Source organism: Trichoderma camerunense (assembly GCF_050948025.1).
Source record: "Trichoderma camerunense strain CBS 138272 chromosome Unknown V8C40scaffold_1, whole genome shotgun sequence".
In the NCBI taxonomy this organism is placed as follows: domain Eukaryota; kingdom Fungi; phylum Ascomycota; class Sordariomycetes; order Hypocreales; family Hypocreaceae; genus Trichoderma; species Trichoderma camerunense.
In genome coordinates, this window is record NW_028145369.1 from 1,990,259 (window position 1) to 2,010,174 (window position 19,916).

The following is a 19,916-nucleotide window of genomic DNA, read 5'->3' on the forward strand; positions in this document are numbered from 1 at the left end:
GTTCACGTATAGAAGACAGACCACCCATCGTATTGCCAAAACGGCACACGAATAACATACAGTAACATACAAGACAAACCATGCTAGCCAACACACAGTTGAACAAATCACAGGGTGGGGAGACGAGCTACCTCAATACGAAATGCCAAGAAATAAACGTGAGCAGTTGCAAACGAGCATTGAGTAGCCTATGTAGCCTATATCATTCATTGGTGGGAAATGCCCGGAATCTGCCGCGTCGAGACCTCGCACCAGGCAAGTAAGAATAAGAATAGAGTTACATAACCTTATGAAGTCGCACTCGATACAGACCAGGATATTTTAGTAGCTAAGGTACATGGTCAGTCACTAATGCACCTCCACGCACCACACCTTAGCATCGGCGCCCATTGAGCTACGTACAGCATCATGAGATCGTCTAGAACATGAACATGAGAGGGTCGGAGCTCTGCCAAGCAACGCCGGCCGTCTAGGTGCGGTGATGCCGGCCCTTTCCAGCGCAACTGCCTATCCGAGAATGGCTGCGAATGGCGAGAGGTGACATGGGCCGCAGTCAGGATGAAGTATCATTCTAAGCTTATTTCTGCCGGCTCTGCGTAGCGAATGAGTCTGGGGTTAGCAGCGGCAGCGATCCTACGAGGAATCAACCAGGATTGTTGCGACAAGTTTAAAAGTTAGTAATTTGCTTACAGCTGCTTTGTCTCTTACAACCGGTACTTGCCTTAATGGCGTGCTCCATCAACTCTTCCTAATACTAGTGATAGGACAATGGCATTCTCTCCCACATCCTGGTACGTGATATAAGCCGCTCCGGACTCCCGATATAGCCCCGTTGGCCCAATCGGGTAGGTGATTAATTCTTGGCTATTGTTTCTCACCAGCCCACCTGGAATCATTCAAAAAGGAGGAAAGCTTCTGTCAAGTCAATTGATTGTGAAGCCTCCCTACGAGAAGCGAGAGACAAATTAATGCAGGGCACTCAGTACATGTAACGAACCATTGCAGCTTCTTCTGAAGTCCGTTGGTGCTCGTGTAAGCCATGAATGCCGGGTGTAAGTGAAGTCGGGAGTGGCGCAGCTCCCTCCTGTGGCGCTTTCCCGTCAGCAGTTCCAGACCACTAAAAGCTGCACGCTCAGCACACTTCTCCCCTAATGGCGCCCTGTCAGCGGACGCCGCCCGCCATTCCGCTCACTCGGAATTCCGGCGGCTCACCTGACCACCCTATTGGTACGGAGTACAGTTGCAAATTTTCCAGGCTTATCGCATCGTCTTATCGGCTTCTTGGCTCCAAATGTTCCTCAACTTTGAGACACCGCATCTCACGATAATTTGCTTTTCAGTGCATCAGAGCAAACAGTTCCGCCCAACGCAACTTCGCCTAATAACAATCAATCAATCATCCCTGTCTGACTAATAGCTTCGGCTTGCTCCCCCGCTCTACAACAGTTTCATCCCACATCCGTCACAATGGGCAACGTAAGACATATTCCCGCTACTCCACGGGCCTCTTCCGTTGCATCACTCCGGCGGCTTCTGACCTGCATGATGAATGTTTAGGGCGCCAAGGCACAGCAGAAGCGTGATCGCAACAACGAGAAGGGCGGAAAGGTTGCCAAATCGCAGCTCAAAGTGGTGCGTTCTACACCTTGATGGCCCGTCCAGCCACCTAGCCCCGACTACCGCTGACCACCCGCATAGAACGCCCAGGCTATGGACATCCAGTGCCAGATCTGCAAGTCGACATTCTTGAAGACTACAAAGGCTCCCGCGTACGATATTCCTCCCTCACATGATATATCCAGATTGGGCCATGGCTAACGAATCACGACTCCATCTAGACTTCTGGAACACGCCCAGAATAAGCACAGCAAGGGCTTGCCCGAGTGTTTCCCGACTTTCGTCGCCAGCTCATAAATGGAGAATGATTCATTCTGACCGTATAGAAAAATGGGTGTTTGCCAGGCTGCTGGCAAGGCGAAGGGAGTTTGGTCTGGAAGCGAAGCATTATAGCGCTGATAGGGAGTCTTTGGTTCACAAAACACAATGAGACATAGCATAGCACAGGCCACTTCTGTGGCGTTTCTTGTCATCATGGCCATTTTCCCTTTGTTTCTGCGTGTTCATTGGTCTGTATATTCCTACATTGGTCCTTTCCCATACCCTTCCAACAGAAGTCAAGACGCCTCGCTTGTAAGAGGATTCAAGCCCACGGATCTTTAGTGCGCCTCCACGGCTGTGGGAGTCACTTCTGCCGCTGGCTTGGGCAAATTGCGGGCCTGCTGCTTCTGCGCAGCCTGTGCTTGTTCCTCGAGGATTGACTTTAGGATATCCGGGTACCAGCGTTCTCCAACATCCTGATGGCTCTTGACCCTGTTACGCAGAGTTGCCTCTCCCATTGTGGTAGCCACGGATCCTTTTCGGAACGTAAACTCGACATCGTCGATGCGACCGCCATTTCTCTCTACGATCTGTTGACGCTGTTCTTTAACTTCCTCGGGGACTTTGCCGATTCCAACCGTCTCCAGCTCCTCAAACGTCGCATCCAACTTTACACCTTGGAAGAAGGGGATGCTAAACCGCGCACCGGTCCCTGCGGCGGGGGACAAGACACGATGCGTTGTTGACACACAGACTCCCTGAGTCAACGCCTCCATACCCTGTCCAATAGCCACCACAAGCGTTCTGTCGATGGGAGGACAGTCGATCCATTTGCCCTGGACGTTTTGGACCTGCAGACCTCGGTGGTTTGTGGCCTGAAGCAAGTAGCTGGTCAACATGCTGTCCTTGTGCGGGCCTACGCCTTGCCCTTGCGTGCCCTCTGGAAGTCCCAGCTCAGCCAAGTCCGGGTACTTGACAATCTTGAGCTTGTGTTGAGGATCCGCCTCAAAATACTTCTCAAAAGCGTTCTTTGGTAGTTGAATCGCCTCGGCAATCAGCGAGGTGAAGTAGATGGTGATTTCGCCCATTTGGCGCATGTATTCGGTGTAAGTGCTTCGAAATCCCGGCGCGCTTTCTTCTGAGGGCCACTGATTGGGACCGAGCAGGTTGTAAAACCGCGGCGCATCGGGGCCGGGGAGGACATGCTCAGTTGAGAGGTCAATCTGTTCCCTGTGATCTATGGCTCCGGCGGTGATTTCCGCAGAGAGCTGAGAGTAGCCCAGAAATGAAGGCGCATTCTTCATTTCAATCTTTAGTCTGTATCATTTGAGTTGGAGTTTAGTAAGTCAACTCGACTCAACTGTTGCCACGTGAGGGTGAAACCTACTTTTCTTCCTGTGGAATGTCGAAGAAGCCTTTGCCTTGTCTGATGACTTCGTCCCACAACTCCTGTGAAATGCCTACATTTTTCAGATACAAGAAGCCAACTTCCATGAGTGCATCGCGGAGTTGGTTGAGGAACTCGGGCTTGGTGGCCGGATCTCTGGAGAGATCCAGGTCGAGGATTGGGATGGATGTGAATGACATGACGAAATGCGGTCTTGAGTCTATATAAGAACCCGGCTATCTGTCGCAAAAGTGAGTATACTCGATATAAATTAGCTTTCAGAGGAAGAAGAAACAAACACTTATATTTCACCAATGTATGTACATATGAAGATACGGAGATTCAAATGAAGGTTGAAGTATCCTTTAAGCCGAGTCAGCACAAGCGCAAATGACGCCATAAGCCGTTTCTGCCAAACATCTGCCCATCTCTCCACATCCCCGCACGCGCAATCGGCAGAGGCAAATCGGATTCAATGAATCGGCGGCATACACGGACTATTGAGGGTCTCTCTGTACTCCGAGAATATGTTGTGACCACACATATAAAATGATTCTGTTTTACGAATAGCCTTGATTGATCTACTTTTCTCCATTGCCGGTAGTAGAGATATGATGACAGATAAATTTTCTGCTACTATTGCTACCGCCTTGTAGCGCCGAATATTAAATGATATGCATAAACTAGTAGAGTTTATTACTCAAGGCTCTTTTTCAGTAGCATTGAATCTAGATTGTTCATCTGAGACGCAGTCATACCGACGGGCTTCTTCCCAGCACGCGTCGTGATATGTTCAACAACGCTTAGGGGCAGACTTGCTTGTTCTCGAGATTTGACTTCAGCATCAACAAAAAGTTAAATGAAGGGTCGGACATCATTTTAAAGTGACTGGAGTAGAAACTTAGAGCATATAGTTTCCCAAAAAACAATGTGAAAGACAAGCAAGGAGCAACGGATGTCGGCGATCTAAATGAGTTGTTATAAAAGTCATATGGGAACTGGAGACTGCATGGAGCCCCCATTATGTCAAAATGCGGAACTAGTAAAAGGGATAGGACAATCGATGTATTTGTGGCAACCTTTTATCATTGCTGTCATTTTCAAAGGCCAGTGCAATTAGTTTCCCCTGGACGTTTCCTCCCCTGTGAGTTTATTCGGGACTCAACTTATCTGTTTTGTTTGTTTCTCGTTGTCCAATCAATTTTCCCTCCATTCTGTGTCGTTTGTCACCTATTCCTTTGTGTCCTCCAACCCGCCTTTGGCTTCAAACCACCCAGAAGAGAATATCCTGCTTTCAATTTGCCCAAAATACTTGAGTTATATGCAGAGCGTCGGCCCAGCCACCCCAACTACTCTTGACCCAGTGCCATTTTGTGGGAGACACGATGGGCTCAAGACTTTTTACATTGTGCATGGAGGCGGCTGTTTGAAAGCATCACTTTTCCTTTCTAGCCTCCCTTCCCCTTCATGATGTTGTGATTTGAGTATGTTTGTTTGATGATGCCATGATTCCTCGTGGGATTATCCCCACGTCACGGTGCGCGCCTTTAAGGAGCGGCTGCTACATAATTATGACGGTGGTTTTGATCTCAATAATATCCTGACGCTCTACAGCGTCTCGAGATTGGTAGGCACATCATTTTGACTGTGAAGCTTGTACTTAGCTAATCTATATCGTTGGTTTGTAATGGTGCTAACCTGGCTTTAAACAGCATACCATAAACTTCACCAACGGACCAACAGTCACTCTGGACGGCACCCCAGCGACTGCGCGAGGTCCAAGCGTTGCAACAGGATGCAAATGGTAGCCTTTTATGTACTTCTTACCTATACTATTAAGCACGTAGGACTTGGATACCGAGCTCTTTAAGTTTCTGCTACTATCGCTACATCGTTTTATCATCAGCTACTAATGAAATATCTTTCTTGCATCTGCTACTATCAAAATGTTTCTCTAGTATCTGCTACTATTGCCATATTTGTCTAGTATTCACTACTATCGCCATATATGTCTAGTATTCGCTGCTGTAGCTATATTTCTCTTGTTTCTGGCGTTATCGCCTGCTAACATAGCTTAAACCCTGACACACGGGATGCTGGACAGCAGACTTGGGATATTGGCTAGAATCTCCCCAGTTAAAGTGATTCGTCATCTCAATACAGCTTGAAGTTGCTCTCAAGCTGTAGCAAGCTACCAGATGTTAGAACATTCAAGTTGTGATTAACGGAAGGATTCATTTATAAAAGGGTAAGCCTAGTCGAAGTGATGAAAATACATGATCGATGCGAGTTATCCACTCTCTTCCTTTCCAGAAACAAGTTCTCTAAGTTTCCCCTCTGTGTCATTGACCTCCGTCCAACTGTACACCCCGAACTGTTGCTCAGAGTTTCCAAACTCGTTCAATTCATGCCGAAAATGCACCCTACTACCAAAGTGCCTCTTTGCAATCTTCAGAACATCCATAATATACGGCTCAGCGGCTGTTGTCAAAGATCCACTGACCTTCGAACTGAAGCGTAACAAGTAGTTGCGATACTCAGCGCTGCTAGGCATATGCGGACATTCACCCATCTCCAGATGTATAATATTTCTTCCGGAAAACTTGGAAGAATCCGGGAGGTCCAATATTTTACCGTCTTCCCGCCTTCCTTTCTCTTCGTAGACGTCCTTGTACTTTTCGATGATTTCGTCTAGAAATTGTTGGTATGCTTTTTGTGACGAACCGGTTTATACTGAATAGTATAAGGTAGTTTCTTAAGGTAATAAACTGGTCGTAGTTTATGTCGACAGAGGCGGTAGGATGCAGTGGGCAATCTTATCACGTAGCTAGTAGGTTGAATATGAGGATCAATCTTATTGCTATGTTAACGACTGACTATCTAAGCTATCTAATGAATGTGAATATCTTGTTCTTATATAGTAAGTCGTTCCTTCTGGAGCGATATAGCCCAGCGCTCCATCATCTCGAGGAGCGATCGCGTAGAGCGCTCCAGCGTTCAAGGCCAGCGCTCCTGTTCCTTATTGGCTGGGGCGGAATAACCTTGTTCTAGGTACGTACTTGTCTTGAATGGCATAAGAGGTTGGATTGGGTCGTGACACTTTTTTATTTTCATCGTTCACTTTGAGTCTCGGGAAAATGTCAAAGCCACAATCAAACCCCATTTTAATGAAATTGTATGCAGAAATTCTTCAGGCCCAAGAGAATAACGGAATATAGCTTTGCTTGTATATCAGGGTTCAAGTTTGGAGGTCGATGAGGATAGTTACCCGTCTCCTCTCATATATTTGAACATTCTATATACCCACTTCTCGTACTACAAAGCACCTATGGTGTGGGTTTCTGCGGCCTACATCTATCAAGGCTGAATAGCTCATATCTAACTTAAGGTATTTGCATATGCATCTTGATTTTTCATAGCGTAATTGTCCATAACTAAAGCATTTAACATCCCCTTGAGGTTTGCACACAGGGAAAAAGCATAGCTGAGTGCTCTAATATGATAGTTAATTATAGATAACAATGCCTTTCCAGTCATTAGCCGTCAATCTGATTTACTTCGATTAAACGTGCGATATCTGATTGTCTACAGGGTAGGTAGATGTAGTCAAGAGCTATCGGGATTGGAGCTTGGCACGGCGTTCGGTGAAACGCACGGGCCGCATAAATTTCTTGCGCGCCCCACTATCCAACCATGCAAATATCAACGTCGAACTTTTTTCGTGTAATTTTTTTCTGGCCCTTCTCAAGCTCAACCTTCACAAAGTCCAAAACTCGATATCAAATATGCCTGCAAGCTGACAGGCGGTCAATTGCTTTTGTATCCATTGGCCATAACTCAAACATGGAGACAACCAGAATTTTTGTCAAGGGCCTTCCGCCTACTATTACAGAGGCGGAGTTTCGGAAGCACTTTTCGGCCAAGAACCGCGAGATCACCGATCTCAAGCTCATCCCTCAGCGGCGCATTGGCTATGTGGGCTACAAAACACCCGAGGATGCCTCAGGGGCCGTCAAGTACTTCAACAAGTCGTACATTCGCATGTCTAAGATCTCCGTTGAACCAGCTAAGCCGGTAGGTGCTACCCGTGATCCTGCCTGTGACCTCTACATAACACGAACCTATTCTGATGGAATGATAGATCTCAGACCCAGCCCTGAACAAGAACACACGATCAGTCCATTCCGATCATCAGGTGGCGAGCCACCCACCCCTCAAGAAAGATGAGGAGGGTGGCTCTAAGAAGCGCAAGCGAGAGGACCTGGATGAGTCCGATCCTAAGCTGCGAGAGTTTCTCCGCGTGATGAAGACGGGCAAGGAGGGTGTCATTGCTGATGAAACAAATCCTGATGCCGATATGGCTGGACTTGCCACGAGTGGAGAGCCCCTTGTCGTGGAGGGCGAGAGTGACGATGAATACGAGCAAATCCCGAAGAGAAAAGAAAAACTACGCAAGACAGAATCATCTGAGGCGACTCGAGATCTGGTGATGAACCAAAAATTACCAAGGGAGACGTCGGATCATGGCGCTCTGCCTGCGGCGGAAGAGGTTGTCGCCGACGATGTGAAACCTCAAGAGGCCGAGAAGCTTCCTCAACCGGAAGCTGGGGCGGCGACAGATGACGACTGGCTTAGATCACGCACAAGTAGATTGCTAGATCTTGTTGATCCTGACGACCTCCCACAGCCCACAGAAACAGCAGTTGAGGCTGAAACTGTCGTGCAAGACAGCGGGGATAAGGACGACACCCCGCCTTCTCCTCGCGATGCTGTTGATGAAGATACCCCCAAAGAGGTAGATGACAAGGGAGCGGAGGGCACCGGTGTGGATGGTGCGATTGCCACAATCATGCGAACGTCTCGGCTCTTTGTTCGCAATCTCCCTTATACCACCACAGAAGAAGATCTCCATCAAGAGTTTGGGAAATTTGGCACTCTACAGGAGGTAAGCTGAGCAATTTGATTTCCTTTTGTTTTTATGAGAAAATGCAAAAACACAGGCAACATGATGAACCCCAGATAGGGACATCTTATGCTACGGCATGTGATGAGAACCCGGGCGATTATTTTAGTAGATGCTTCGACCTTTCTGATATCCTGTTTATATTCAAAACATATCTTTGCGATCCATGTTTTGTTGATCAGGTGGCTAACTTAGTCAGGTACATCTACCGACCAATGCTTCGGGAGTTCGCAAGGGGTTTGCGATGGTGTTGTTTGAAGATTCATCTAATGCCGTGAGTGCATTCCAAGCTCTTGATGGGGTAACTTTCCAGGGGCGCATTCTGCACATCATTCCTGCCGAAGCCAAGAAGAGTGTGGACGAGTTTGGAATGTCAAAGTTACCCCTGAAGAAGCAAAACATGATACGCAAAAAAACTGAGGCGGCAACGAGCGTTTTCAACTGGAATTCGTTGTACATGAGCCAGGACGCCGTCAACGCCTCCGTTGCTGCACGCCTGGGCGTCTCGAAATCTGAAGTTCTCGATCCCACATCTGCCGATGCGGGCGTCAAGCAAGCCATTGCAGAAACGACAGTTATCCAGGAAACCAAGGCTTTTTTTGCTTCCAATGGCGTAGATTTGGATGCCTTCAAATCACACAAGCGAGGGGGCTCCTCTATTCTTGTCAAGAACTTTCCCTACGGCACTTCGATGGAAGAACTCCGGAAAATGTTTGAGGAGTGTGGTCCAGTTCTCAGAGTTCTGATGCCACCCACCGGCACAATTGCCATCATCCAATTCGCCCAACTGAATCACGCAAAGGCCGCATTTGGCAAGATGGCGTACCGTCGAGTCAAAGACAGTGTCCTTTTCTTGGAAAAGGCCCCAGTCGATCTCTTCAAAAAGGACGCGGCGCACGACCAGGCTAGCTTGGTTGTGGATCAGCAGCGCACTGGGGTCCAAAAATTAAGCGTCGACGAATTGCTGTCAAGCGGCGATAAGGTCGAGGAGCCTGCGGAAACCGCATCACTCTTTGTCCGCAATTTAAACTTTGCCACGACGACAGAGAAGTTGGCTGAGGTCTTTGAGCCTCTTGACGGTTTCGTCTCGGCTCGTGTCAAGACAAAGATAGATGCCAAAAAGCCAGGCCAGACACTCAGCATGGGCTTTGGCTTTGTAGAGTTTCGATCTAAGAGCCAAGCCCAGGCGGCGCTCAAGACTATGGATGGCTACGTTTTGGATGGCCATGCATTGGGCGTCAAAGCCTCACACAGGGGCCACGATGCTGCCGAGGAGAGACGGCGCGAGGACGCGGCTAAGAAGGCTGCATCCCAAAGAACCAAGATCGTCATCAAGAATTTACCTTTCCAAGCCACCAAGAAAGACATCCGCACGCTGTTTGGGACGTATGGGCAACTTAGATCGGTCCGCGTTCCAAAGAAGGCGGACTATACCGCAAGAGGTTTTGCATTTGCTGACTTTGTGACCCCTCGAGAGGCAGAGAATGCGCTAAACGCATTGAAAGATACCCACCTGCTCGGCCGGCGACTAGTATTAGACTTTGCTGCCGCCGAGGCTGTCGATGCTGAGGAAGAGATCGAGAAGATGCAACGAAAGGTAGGGGGGCAGGCCAATAAAATGGCCCTTCAGCAGCTTACTGGAGGAGGGAGGAAAAAGGTTACTATTGGCAATGACGAGGATGAGCTTGAGGCTTAAGGTGGAAAGGCAGAGCCGAAACTATGTCCACGGGCTGTGTGTTGCACTGACAAGGCTGAGCTGTGCCCCCCCTCGCCCGCGCTCTATTGAACATTATACATAGGAATATCTAATGACCCCTTGGCAAGGGGAGGGGTGTCCAATGTCGAACTTCTACAACGGCCCTCCCCCATGGACCTCGGCGTGGGGTCCCATCAGCTGGCCTGGATCTCGGGCGAAGAATTCTGGTTTCGCGATGCCCCAAGGGCTGCCGCGGCGCCGTGTCTGATGTTAATCTCGTTCTACATGCCTGGGGCAGCGCGCCCAAGATGACCTGGTGCACATGTGTCTGGGGAGAGGGTGGGTGAGACCATGGCGTCCTGGCCCCGCCTTCAGACTCCCTTGCATGCCCAACGCCCCTCGTAACAGAACAGACCTCACGCTGCCATGTGCTGGTGGGTGACCTCGTTGTGCTTCATTGGCTGCTGAGAATAGTCTTCTGAACGTAGAGCTGCCGCCTGGTCGAAGTTCCACCCCCGCCGCACCAGCTTCCCTGTCCATCTTAGATGCTTTGCAGATGGACGAAATCTTGATAGCTTAGAGCATGTATCTCGGGTTGGAGGGGCCAAAGACAAGCTGCTAACCACCCCCGTCCTCCCCTTTGTCAATACAATCCGTTGGCCCTCCCGAGTCTCGAGTTTATATGTTATCGGGGCTCTCCTTAGAAAGGCATGTTCCGTTCCAATGGCTGTTCTTTGCCTCGTACAAAGCGTACATTATCCCACCATTCCACGCCCCGAATTCCTTTCCACATTTCTTGCCCATCAGGCTCTGCTCTTTCTTCACCAACGTGGGCTGTGGCAGAAGCTCTTCTCTCTTTGGGCTTGGAGCTGAGTTTTTGAACATCTTCTGTCGGACATTCCTTTCTTTCCCATTCAGGCCTCTTTTCCATCTCTGGTATCATGGCTTCCATCTACCAACCAAGGCCAGTCCTTGCCTCACAAGGAATTTCACATGCACCAGAGTACGTCGACGCAAGACGGACCGTTCATGGCGGCAGACAGCCTCTCCGTGAGGCTGCTGGTAATGCCCAAGCACACAGCTTCAACAGCAACATCCCGTGCTACCAGACCCCGGTGTCTTCGCTGCCACCAACTATTCCTCCTCACATAGTACCATCACAATCCATCGATGTCATTTATTCCAGGCTTCAGACACCTCGTCATCAGCCCCGGCAAGTTCGCAAGAGCCGACAGGATATCAACCCTCTCTACTACTGGCCGGCCTTTAAACACTACCGCAACCGACAGGCTCACAAGGACACTCAAAAGGATAAAGGCGGCGTCTGGCGCCGACCCGAGCTCGAAGATGCCTTTGTCGACTGTGAGTTGCATTTACTTTCCTCCCATGTCTGTTGCCCTACTCTTTTCCACATGAGGCTAATAAGAAAATTTCTGCCCAGCCGTGCTTCTCATGCCTCACATGGGCCGGCGGAAATTTTCCATGGGGGGCAAGCTGCATGGCCGAAACATGCTCATCAGCGAATACATCTTTGTTATCTGCGTAGCGCTGCTTGGTAGCAAAGAAATCTTCCGCATTGACAACAGCAATGACAGCATTGAGCAAATGGGACGCAAACAAGTGTCCAGCCACATGCAAGTTGTCAAAAAGTTTTTCGAAGATCTACGGTGCTGTATGTGCACACTCCCCTCCTCCCCTTCACCCCCTGCTCTTTATGGTCTATGGGTCATTAACTGGTTGGGCTTTATCTCATCTTCTAGTTCATTTTCTGTTTCCTTCTGAAGAGAAGAAGGAGCCCGGATCAACCAACTCTGACGATTATTATGATGAAGAAGAGCAAGAGTCGTTCAAGTCCAACCCCATCTTGACGGCGTTGGCTGAGGGGCGAGTGCCCGAAGTGAGACCCAACTACGACTACTTTACCCAGCTACTGGCGCTGCAGGGATCCATCTCAGTGCGGCCCAAAACGTGCGAGATCTATGTTTCTTCGGCAGAGATTAAAATCCGGGACGACGTGGCCTACGACGCAAACAACACGCCCCTGGACCAAGCTTCATTTCCCCATTTGAACAAGTACACCAACTGCGATGACTTCCCCGATGCCCTGGGCAAGGACGTCCTGTTGCACGAATACACTCGAGCTCTGGATCGGGCAACCTCAGCATGTTTGAAGACGGTAATTCGGCGTTGGCAAAAGGATGCGCCAGCCATGTACGAGACGCTCGATCTGCCCACTCGGGACCAGGACTGCCTCCTGCTGGAAATCTGCTCGACGCTGGAGCTGCACGAGCACGCCAAGTTCCCCTCAGGATCAGAGCTCACCGGTTTTGTTGAGGTGGCCATCACGCAGCCGGAGCTGCAACAGCATCACTGGAAGTGCGTCACCCGATTGACTCGACCAGATGAGCTGTACGGAGACGACTCCAAGCGCGGCGTTTACACCAATGAGAGCGGCATTCACCATCGGGGCTGTAGCGACTCCAAAATGAACGACTGCAATTGCCACATGCGGCCCCGACAGGACATCCACGTGCCCTTCCCTGCAGTGGAGTGGGCCAGCATCTTGAGTACAGCCGTGCAATACCCAGACGTCGAGCACCAACGCAAGAAGGAGAAGCGCCACGAGTCGAAGAAGCAGCACGAGCTAGGGAGGGCCGGCAGTAAGCGCAAGAGATCTGAGGACGAGGGCGATGCGGCGTCATGGAGCCGCCGCGAGCCAACGGGCAGCGACCTCATCTGCAAAGTTGCCATGTACCAGGAGCTGTGGTCCCGTGCTCCCGACTCTTCGCAGTGGAAGAGACAAGCCATCATCTTCTGGCGCTTCAACACCACGAACCAATGGTACAAGTACAACCCGGTCTTCAAGCCCTCGGGGACTTCTTGGAGATGGCTCACCATCAACGACCCCATGTCGCGATATCACCAACAAAAGGCTCTGGTCTATCCCTCGGCTGGCGTGTCAAGAGACGCCGTCATGTCACCGACACCCAGTGTGAGCCAGCAGCTCGCAGGCATCATGAACGAGAATATGAACACGGCTTGGACTAGTGGTGCAGGCGTTGCGCAAGTACCACCAGTACAAACAAACATCAACGTGTTTGACTTTCCGACAGGGCTAGCCACACCACCCCCAACGGCGACTATCCATGGCCCTTATGCGGGTGGGAGCTTTGATCCCAACATGGCCTCGATGCCGGATGTGAACAACTACCTACCAACAGTGAGCACAACAGCGGGCGGGGCAGCGAGTGAGCGCTCACATTCACTGTCGTTGGCTCACAACCCTTCCTACTTTGAGGGACAGGCTGGCTTCCCCGACATGAAGCCCATGACTACGGCTGGTGTGAATCAGTACCTTACTGCAACCACGGCGGCCTCATTAGACCTGTCAACTCAACTCGTATACGACGACACCACCAGCATCACTGCCTGGGACATACCAAATCTTGATACATGGCCTGGTCCTACCACATCGACTCAGGCAGGCAACGAATGGGCGACTGCGCCCTCGACGCAGCCAAGAGCGGATCCCAGTGACCACGCTGGGCTGTGGAATCCAACCCAATGGCATATCGCGGGTGTTACAACCACACCGGCATCCGCGGGGGCTGAGCACGACGACAGCCCTAGGTCAATGAAGAGGCGACGGACAGAGCCTTCGATGGGCACACATGTGCCTATTCCTAATGACTGGTAGTTTGGCTTGTGACAATCAGGCTACAGTACTGAAAAGGAACATGTTTTAGATCTGGATGGCACTTTTGAGTCATGGATGGAAACTATTTTTTTACACTTGGAAGGATACACGGCTGGGAAACAGGGAAATGGAAATTTTTTTACTACAAAATACCCAGGGAGGTGGGATCGGGGCAGGTTGATTGGATGATTTAACGGCTGAAGGATGCTGGAGAAATACGGCGTTTACACTGTCTGTGTGGTTCCTTTGGTGAGACTTGGATGGGCGTTGGTTGGGTCTTGGGTTCGGGCAAATTTTAGAAACAAACACGAGTAATAATCAACACACACTTGTTGCAAGCAACACACACCACAAATTCAAACCAGTGATCAGGTCATGAGAAAGGACCTTTGTTACTCCGTACATGACAACTGACTTGCATCTGTGGCTGAACCTTTTTGTCTCTTTCATGATCGAATGAACGAGGTGGATCGCCAAGGTGGGAACTTTGGGCGAAAGTGCATGACCGTTTGCGGAAGACGTACGTAACATGTCTCACTCTACGCTGGATTTGTTCCGCAGGTGAAAGAAGACGAGAGAAAAGAAGAGAAAGAAAAGAGAAAAGGAAAAAGTCTCACTGTCCGAGGCGCTTAGGCCACCTAGCTAGACGGGATCCAAAAGAGCCTAATCCCACAGAACGGGGGAGGGGAAAGAAGAATTCCAAGGGAGGATGAGTACTACGGTTTCTTCTTCTTTCCGTGGGTTAGGGTCTCAGGAACAGGGCAGAAACCCATTTAACCAATATTCCAAGGGAGTAAAAGGACGCGTATATTGATTCCAGGGAACACCGCGTAAAGTGGTTTTGCGGGCGCTAGTTGCGAGCATATAAAGGATGCTAAGTTCCCGCCCTTTTGCTCCCTTTGAGGAGGACGATGTGGAATGAGGAGGAAGGGGAAGGTATTATTGGTTGCGGTATTGGATTGGAAGGTAAGGCTATTGTTGAAGGGGTTTGGAATGGTTTGGGTTGGACTTGATGCGTTGAGCATTTGATATTTCAGGTTGAATATCTGAATATGATGGTGCGTGAGGTGTGAGAAGTGTTGGCTGCGGTGGGTGAGGACCATACGATGGTGGTCGATCTGGTGGATACAGGAGATCTACAGAGTAGTAGATGCTAATAGATCGATCAGATGCAGGTAGATTTAGTAGAAATTAGTATATGCTGGTAGACGCTGGTAGATGCTGGTAGATGTAAGCAGATCTAGTAGATGCTAGTAGTTGCAGATAGATTGAGTAGATCTCATACCTGGTAGTAGATTCATCTCTTAGAGATGGCTATTACACGTACGTACCCATTCTGTCTTATTCAGTAGATGTCACCACACCACTGAAAGACTTGGCGATGCCCAATTCATCTTAATTGGTTTTATCACATGCAATTATTTGATCACCAGATTGCGTATACGGCAGTTCCATTTATAGCATCCGATAATCTACGGTGATCGTCTCATGACTGCAGCCCCGCAATTCCGACAAGGCTGTAAGCTGTAACCTTACATTCGCCAGGCAGCAGAGCAGGATATGTGCTTAGAGTCATTTCTCAATTACAATTTTTGATGAATCATCATAATCACTGTTATTCAAGAATTGAGTTCGGAGTCATCCTTTGCTTGTAACGTAACATGAGCGGACCTCTTAATGTCTCGACGAGTGTCGTAGCTGTGCTGCAGCTCGCGGTCACGGCAACGCAGTATCTCAAAGACATCAAGCATGGGTCGGCCGATCGGTCTCGGCTCCGAGATGAGCTTAGGAGTACAGTTTGCCTGCTTGAAATGCTGCAGGACCGTTTGGAGGATTCGAATGACATGCCAGACAGTGAGAATATGCTGATGCCGCAGTCTATCCGTTTGCTCGGCGGTGCAGATGGTCCATTGCGTCTCTTTAGACAAGTTCTAGAAGAGATTATTGCGGAACTGGCGCCTCAAGATAAGCTTAGGCAGTTGACCAAGCCTTTTACTTGGCCCTTTGATAAGAAGAAAGTGACAGAGTTGCTTACTCGTTTGGAAAGATCGAACAGTCACTTCAGTCTAGTCTTGCAGAACAATATTGTGTACGAGTATTACATACATTGAGTAGGTATTGCTGTGCTGATTCAATAATAGAGATTTGGTGAGATTAACAAATCTCAAGCTTGATAAAATCGGCGACAAGGTGGAAAGCTCAGAGGCAAAGTCTCGAGATAGTGACTCACAGCAGATCATCCACTGGATAAGTCCGCTATCTTTTCGCTCTCGACATGTCAATGTGTTGGAGAGTGTCCAGCCTGGAACCGGCATCTGGCTATTGGAACATGCCACTTTTCGAGATTGGGTAAAGAGCAAGACTGGGACTCTCTGGTGTCCTGGGATACGTTAGTTCTACGAGCAATTGGGAAGTCCTCCTCAATACTAACTCGATGCTTGTAGCTGGAGCCGGAAAGACAAGCCTCGCGTATGTTATTTCGTGCCCCTTGGAGATGTATATCAGCAGCTGACATTTCCGCAAGATCCCTAATCATCAATCATCTCGAACAAGAGCCACCGCAGGGAAACACTTTTTGCTCATTCATCTACTGCGATTATAACCAGCGCAGCACCCAAACTCAAGTGGCCCTCTTGTCTAGCATACTTCAGCAAATACTTCAAAACTATTCCGGTGAAGTTCTACCGTCAGAAGTGGTAACACTATACAACCAACATCAGAAATACAAGACTCATCCGACATTGGCACAAATCACCGAAATACTAGGAAAATTGGTTTCCACGTTTGAAACGTTTCATGTTGTTGTCGACGCCTTGGACGAATGCGCCGAGTCAGAACAAGACGCTCTTCGCTTCATCTCAGCAGTTTCTGCTTTGGGATCATCAGTCAAGATCCTATGCACTTCCAGGTCTTCAAGCTTATTTGACGCCTATTTCAGTACAGCCTCCAGAATAGAGATATCTGCTCAACAAGCAGATATTACGAGTTATATCACTGGTTGCCTACAAGACCAGGCCAGGCTCTCAAAACATGTCGCCAAAGATGCTGGTTTAAGAGACGACATTATCGGGGCCATCATCCAAGAGTCTCAGGGAATGTAAGTTGCACCAACCGACGTATAAACAGATGGATGTTTGAGCTAAATGCAGCATATAATGGCAGGTTCTTGTTGGCAAAACTACATGTTGAATCTTTGTCTCGAAAGATTAGTCGCAAAGACGTGCGCACTGCGCTGAAAACTCTACCCAGTACCTTGGATGCCACATATTCAGATGCCCTCGAGAGAATCTACAGTCAAGATTCAGAGTCTGCTGAGTTGGCTGAGTTGATTCTGTTCTGGGTCGTCTCCGCTAAGAGGAGTCTCACAGTCCAAGACTTGCAACACCTGTATGCCACGCGAGAGTTATCGGATGGGGATTCCCTTGACGAAGATGACATCCCAGACGGCGACATTTTGACGGGAGTGTGCAGTGGACTCATTACTGTGGATGAAGAATCGCAACTGGTTCGTCTGGTCCATTATACTGCCCAACAGTACTTTGAGAACTGCCACCACACGCGACTGTTGGACGCAAAAATGAGTCTCGCAAGCATCAGCCTGACGTACTTGACGTTGTCCAACTTCTCCAGCGGATTCTGTACAACCGATGCAGCCATGTCTCTCCGCTTGAAGCAATTCCCATTCCTCGTTTACGCCGCCAAGTACTGGGGTTCAGATCTTGCCGAGCTAGATTGCGCCGACATTGGGCCAAGGATTGAGAAGTTTTCCTATGAGGCTGCTGCAGTAGAAGCTGTCAATCAAGCATGGAGTCTAAAGACCAGAAAGTTCCAACACACAAACTGGAGCCAGGAGTTTCCTAGACACGTACCTGTGCTTGTACTGGTATCAGCCTTCTGTCTCCCAGAGGTTCTGCAATACCTGGTATCAAAAGGCCATAAGATTAATGCCAGAGGGAGCGACGGCGAGACTGCTCTTATTCGATCAGCCGGTTTCGGACATATAGAAAATGTGCAGACGCTCCTTAGACTGGGTGCAGAGGTGGACGCTCAAGACCACATGGATGAGACTGCATTGCAGAGAGCTGCTAGAGCTGGGAATGAAACCATTGCCAAAATCTTGCTCGAAAAGGGGGCAGACGTTAATATGAAGGCGGCGAGCGACTTGACTGCACTCATGTCTGCAGTTTCCAGCGGCAATCTCGAAGTTGTCAAGACCTTGGTCGAAGCCGGCGCTGATTTCAAGGCCGAGACGGTTTGGGGAGACTCTGCCTTGAGCATTGCAACCCGAAGTGGTCAAGAAGCCATTGCTAATTACCTTTCTGACCAAGGAGCGGTTCTTCCCAAGGGACCTGCTGGGCGCCGTGCCTCCATCATAGCCTCTCGCAAGGGCCTCCATCAGCTGGTCCGGAAACTCACTGCCAACTACGACGCTGTCGCCGACAAGCCGCTGGAGCGACAGAGTTCGAGACTCATAGAGGGACTATCTGACATTCATGAGGCAGAACAAGCTGCTTCTGATACAAAAACAGAGGAAGTTTTACCTAAGCACACGAGAACTGACTCTCGGACAGAATTCCTAGATGACATGGAAGAAATTGGATACAACATCGGGTTTCACAAGCGATACGACTTGCTCCAACTACTCGGCAAAGGCCATTTCGCAGAAGTGTACCTCTGCGCAAACAGAGTAACGGGTGTAAGATATGCGGCCAAAGTGCATATCTTTAAGTCCCAAGCATCCGAGAAACAGAGGTCGACTTACTTGTTCCGCGAGGCGAAGATGATGCGATTTCTCCAAAAGGACCCTCATCCAAATATCCTGCGGTTTGTCGATCTTTTTGCAGAACATTCCTTCGAAAGAACTTACTTGATCATGGAACTTGTGCCGGACGGCGAGTTGTTCGACTATATTGTTTTGAATACGCGCTTATCGGAAGACGAGTCCCGAAAGGTGTTCCTGCAACTGTTCTCAGCGCTGGAGTTTTTGGTGAGTTTCTTTTCCTACAGAGTAACTACATGTATCTAGCATCCAACTTGGCTATCCTCGGATTCAAGAGCAGTAGCAAGCGAGATGTAGAGGAAATACTTGGTATTTCAAGTATCTGCTACTGTCGCTACCTTGTTCTAGTACCGGATATTACCGCCATCTTGGTCTACTATCTGCTACTACCGCTACTTCGTTCTAGTATCTACTACTATCGCCATCTTGTTCTAGTAGCAGATATTACCGCTACCTTGTCATAGTAGCCGACATTACCGCTACTTCTTCTGGATAGCCAACTCGGATTGCTGGTTACATATCCCTTTGCTTACGACCGTCAGGTGGATGGAAGTGTTTTTCCGTTCAGTGATTTTCTAACAGTGTTGATAGCATGATCAGGGATGCATACACCGCGATATCAAGCCCGAAAATATTCTATTAGCAGATGAGAAAAACCTGATCATTAAGATATCGGACTTTGGATTGGCCAAAATCATTGGTCCTGGTACTGAGAAATGGGAGTGGGTGACAACCCTTTGCGGAACCCCAAGCTGTACGACTCCCCTCATCTCCAGGGTCTTCTCTTCCCCTATAACCCGTTAACGCAAAGTGATGGCTAAATGTCTCTAGATGTGGCCCCTGAGATACTGGCGACTGATTCAAAGCGCAAATACGGGTTCCCAGTGGACATTTGGTCCAGCGGAGTCGTCTTGTACATTTGTCTATGCGGCTTCCCACCCTTTTCCGATGAGCTGTACACCAAGGATTTTCCGTTTACACTCACTCAGCAGATTAAAACGGGCAGATTCGACTACCCATCACCGTACTGGGATCCCGTTGGAGACCCGGCGCTGGATCTAATTGACAGCATGCTGGTTGTGGATATGGAGAAGCGGTTTACCGTTAGGCAATGCCTTGAGCATCCTTGGATGCGCGAAGCGGTTCCCCAGATACTGGCAGAACCCATCCGGTCAGAAAGCCCAGAGCCAATGGAGGAAGGAGAAGAAAGAAGAAATGGGCCATCTCAAAAGAGGTCGTTAATCTCGGATCTCAATAAGTAGAACCCTGCAGGGGATTGGAACAAGGTTGGAGCACGTTTTGTATTATCCAAAAACACCAATGATTGTGCATACCAAACAACTTTAACAAGTTCAAATTATCAATTTGGGCAGTACTTATTTCTTCAGTGATTAACTCATTAAATCACTAGCAGGCAACTAATGAAGATCCATCTTCAACATCTCGTGGTATCCTTGTGTGATTCAGCCCTGCAAGCTCTTGGATAGAGCAGTGACCTGCAAGTGCCGTCGTTGA

The 19,916-nt window shown here is 49.1% G+C and overlaps 5 protein-coding genes across 5 annotated transcripts; 4 read left to right on the forward strand and 1 right to left on the reverse strand.

Annotated features, from left to right (window-relative positions):
- The first annotated feature begins 1,290 nt into the window (after window positions 1–1,290).
- On the forward strand, window positions 1,291–2,179 carry V8C40DRAFT_230331 (At2g23090 like protein). Its single transcript, XM_083212683.1, has 4 exons — window positions 1,291–1,476; window positions 1,558–1,632; window positions 1,699–1,769; window positions 1,839–2,179. The coding sequence occupies exons 1-4, from the start codon at window positions 1,468–1,470 to the stop codon at window positions 1,912–1,914; spliced, it is 231 nt and encodes a 76-aa protein (XP_083079255.1). The 5' UTR covers window positions 1,291–1,467; the 3' UTR covers window positions 1,915–2,179.
- Window positions 2,094–3,602, reverse strand: V8C40DRAFT_230333 (isopenicillin N synthase family dioxygenase). The gene is made up of 3 exons (XM_083212684.1): window positions 3,565–3,602; window positions 3,266–3,505; window positions 2,094–3,195 (listed from the first exon to the last, which is right to left on the reverse strand). The coding sequence occupies exons 2-3, from the start codon at window positions 3,463–3,465 to the stop codon at window positions 2,217–2,219; spliced, it is 1,179 nt and encodes a 392-aa protein (XP_083079256.1). The 5' UTR covers window positions 3,466–3,505; window positions 3,565–3,602; the 3' UTR covers window positions 2,094–2,216.
- Window positions 3,603–7,108: 3,506 nt separating this feature from the next.
- V8C40DRAFT_260579 (RNA-binding ribosome biosynthesis protein MRD1) lies at window positions 7,109–9,924 on the forward strand (the record flags this gene model as incomplete). The annotated part of the gene is made up of 3 exons (XM_083219159.1): window positions 7,109–7,339; window positions 7,407–8,210; window positions 8,428–9,924. 3 exons carry the CDS (start codon window positions 7,109–7,111, stop codon window positions 9,922–9,924), a joined length of 2,532 nt encoding a protein of 843 aa, XP_083079257.1.
- Window positions 9,925–10,665: 741 nt separating this feature from the next.
- Window positions 10,666–13,986, forward strand: V8C40DRAFT_11952 (uncharacterized protein). Its single transcript, XM_083210919.1, has 3 exons — window positions 10,666–11,286; window positions 11,366–11,596; window positions 11,685–13,986. The coding sequence occupies exons 1-3, from the start codon at window positions 10,866–10,868 to the stop codon at window positions 13,619–13,621; spliced, it is 2,589 nt and encodes an 862-aa protein (XP_083079258.1). The 5' UTR covers window positions 10,666–10,865; the 3' UTR covers window positions 13,622–13,986.
- Window positions 13,987–15,138: 1,152 nt separating this feature from the next.
- V8C40DRAFT_11980 (uncharacterized protein) lies at window positions 15,139–19,817 on the forward strand. The gene is made up of 7 exons (XM_083210922.1): window positions 15,139–15,710; window positions 15,763–16,010; window positions 16,066–16,090; window positions 16,146–16,718; window positions 16,784–18,608; window positions 18,993–19,155; window positions 19,233–19,817. The coding sequence occupies exons 1-7, from the start codon at window positions 15,283–15,285 to the stop codon at window positions 19,661–19,663; spliced, it is 3,693 nt and encodes a 1,230-aa protein (XP_083079259.1). The 5' UTR covers window positions 15,139–15,282; the 3' UTR covers window positions 19,664–19,817.
- Window positions 19,818–19,916: the final 99 nt, after the last annotated feature.

Bases quoted from the DNA above. Each gene is read 5' to 3' on its own strand.
- V8C40DRAFT_230331 (XM_083212683.1), top strand. The intron at 1,633-1,698 runs GTGCGTTCTACA...CCACCCGCATAG, and splicing joins CCAAATCGCAGCTCAAAGTG to AACGCCCAGGCTATGGACAT. The intron at 1,770-1,838 runs GTACGATATTCC...GACTCCATCTAG, and splicing joins AAGACTACAAAGGCTCCCGC to ACTTCTGGAACACGCCCAGA.
- V8C40DRAFT_230333 (XM_083212684.1), bottom strand. From the start codon at position 3,465: ATGTCATTCACATCCATCCCAATCCTCGACCTGGATCTCTCCAGAGAT. The intron at 3,196-3,265 runs GTAGGTTTCACC...CAAATGATACAG, and splicing joins GACATTCCACAGGAAGAAAA to ACTAAAGATTGAAATGAAGA.
- V8C40DRAFT_11952 (XM_083210919.1), top strand. From the start codon at position 10,866: ATGGCTTCCATCTACCAACCAAGGCCAGTCCTTGCCTCACAAGGAATT. The intron at 11,287-11,365 runs GTGAGTTGCATT...ATTTCTGCCCAG, and splicing joins CGAAGATGCCTTTGTCGACT to CCGTGCTTCTCATGCCTCAC. The intron at 11,597-11,684 runs GTATGTGCACAC...CTCATCTTCTAG, and splicing joins TTTCGAAGATCTACGGTGCT to TTCATTTTCTGTTTCCTTCT.
- V8C40DRAFT_11980 (XM_083210922.1), top strand. From the start codon at position 15,283: ATGAGCGGACCTCTTAATGTCTCGACGAGTGTCGTAGCTGTGCTGCAG. The intron at 16,011-16,065 runs GTTAGTTCTACG...CGATGCTTGTAG, and splicing joins TCTCTGGTGTCCTGGGATAC to CTGGAGCCGGAAAGACAAGC. The intron at 16,719-16,783 runs GTAAGTTGCACC...ATATAATGGCAG, and splicing joins ATCCAAGAGTCTCAGGGAAT to GTTCTTGTTGGCAAAACTAC.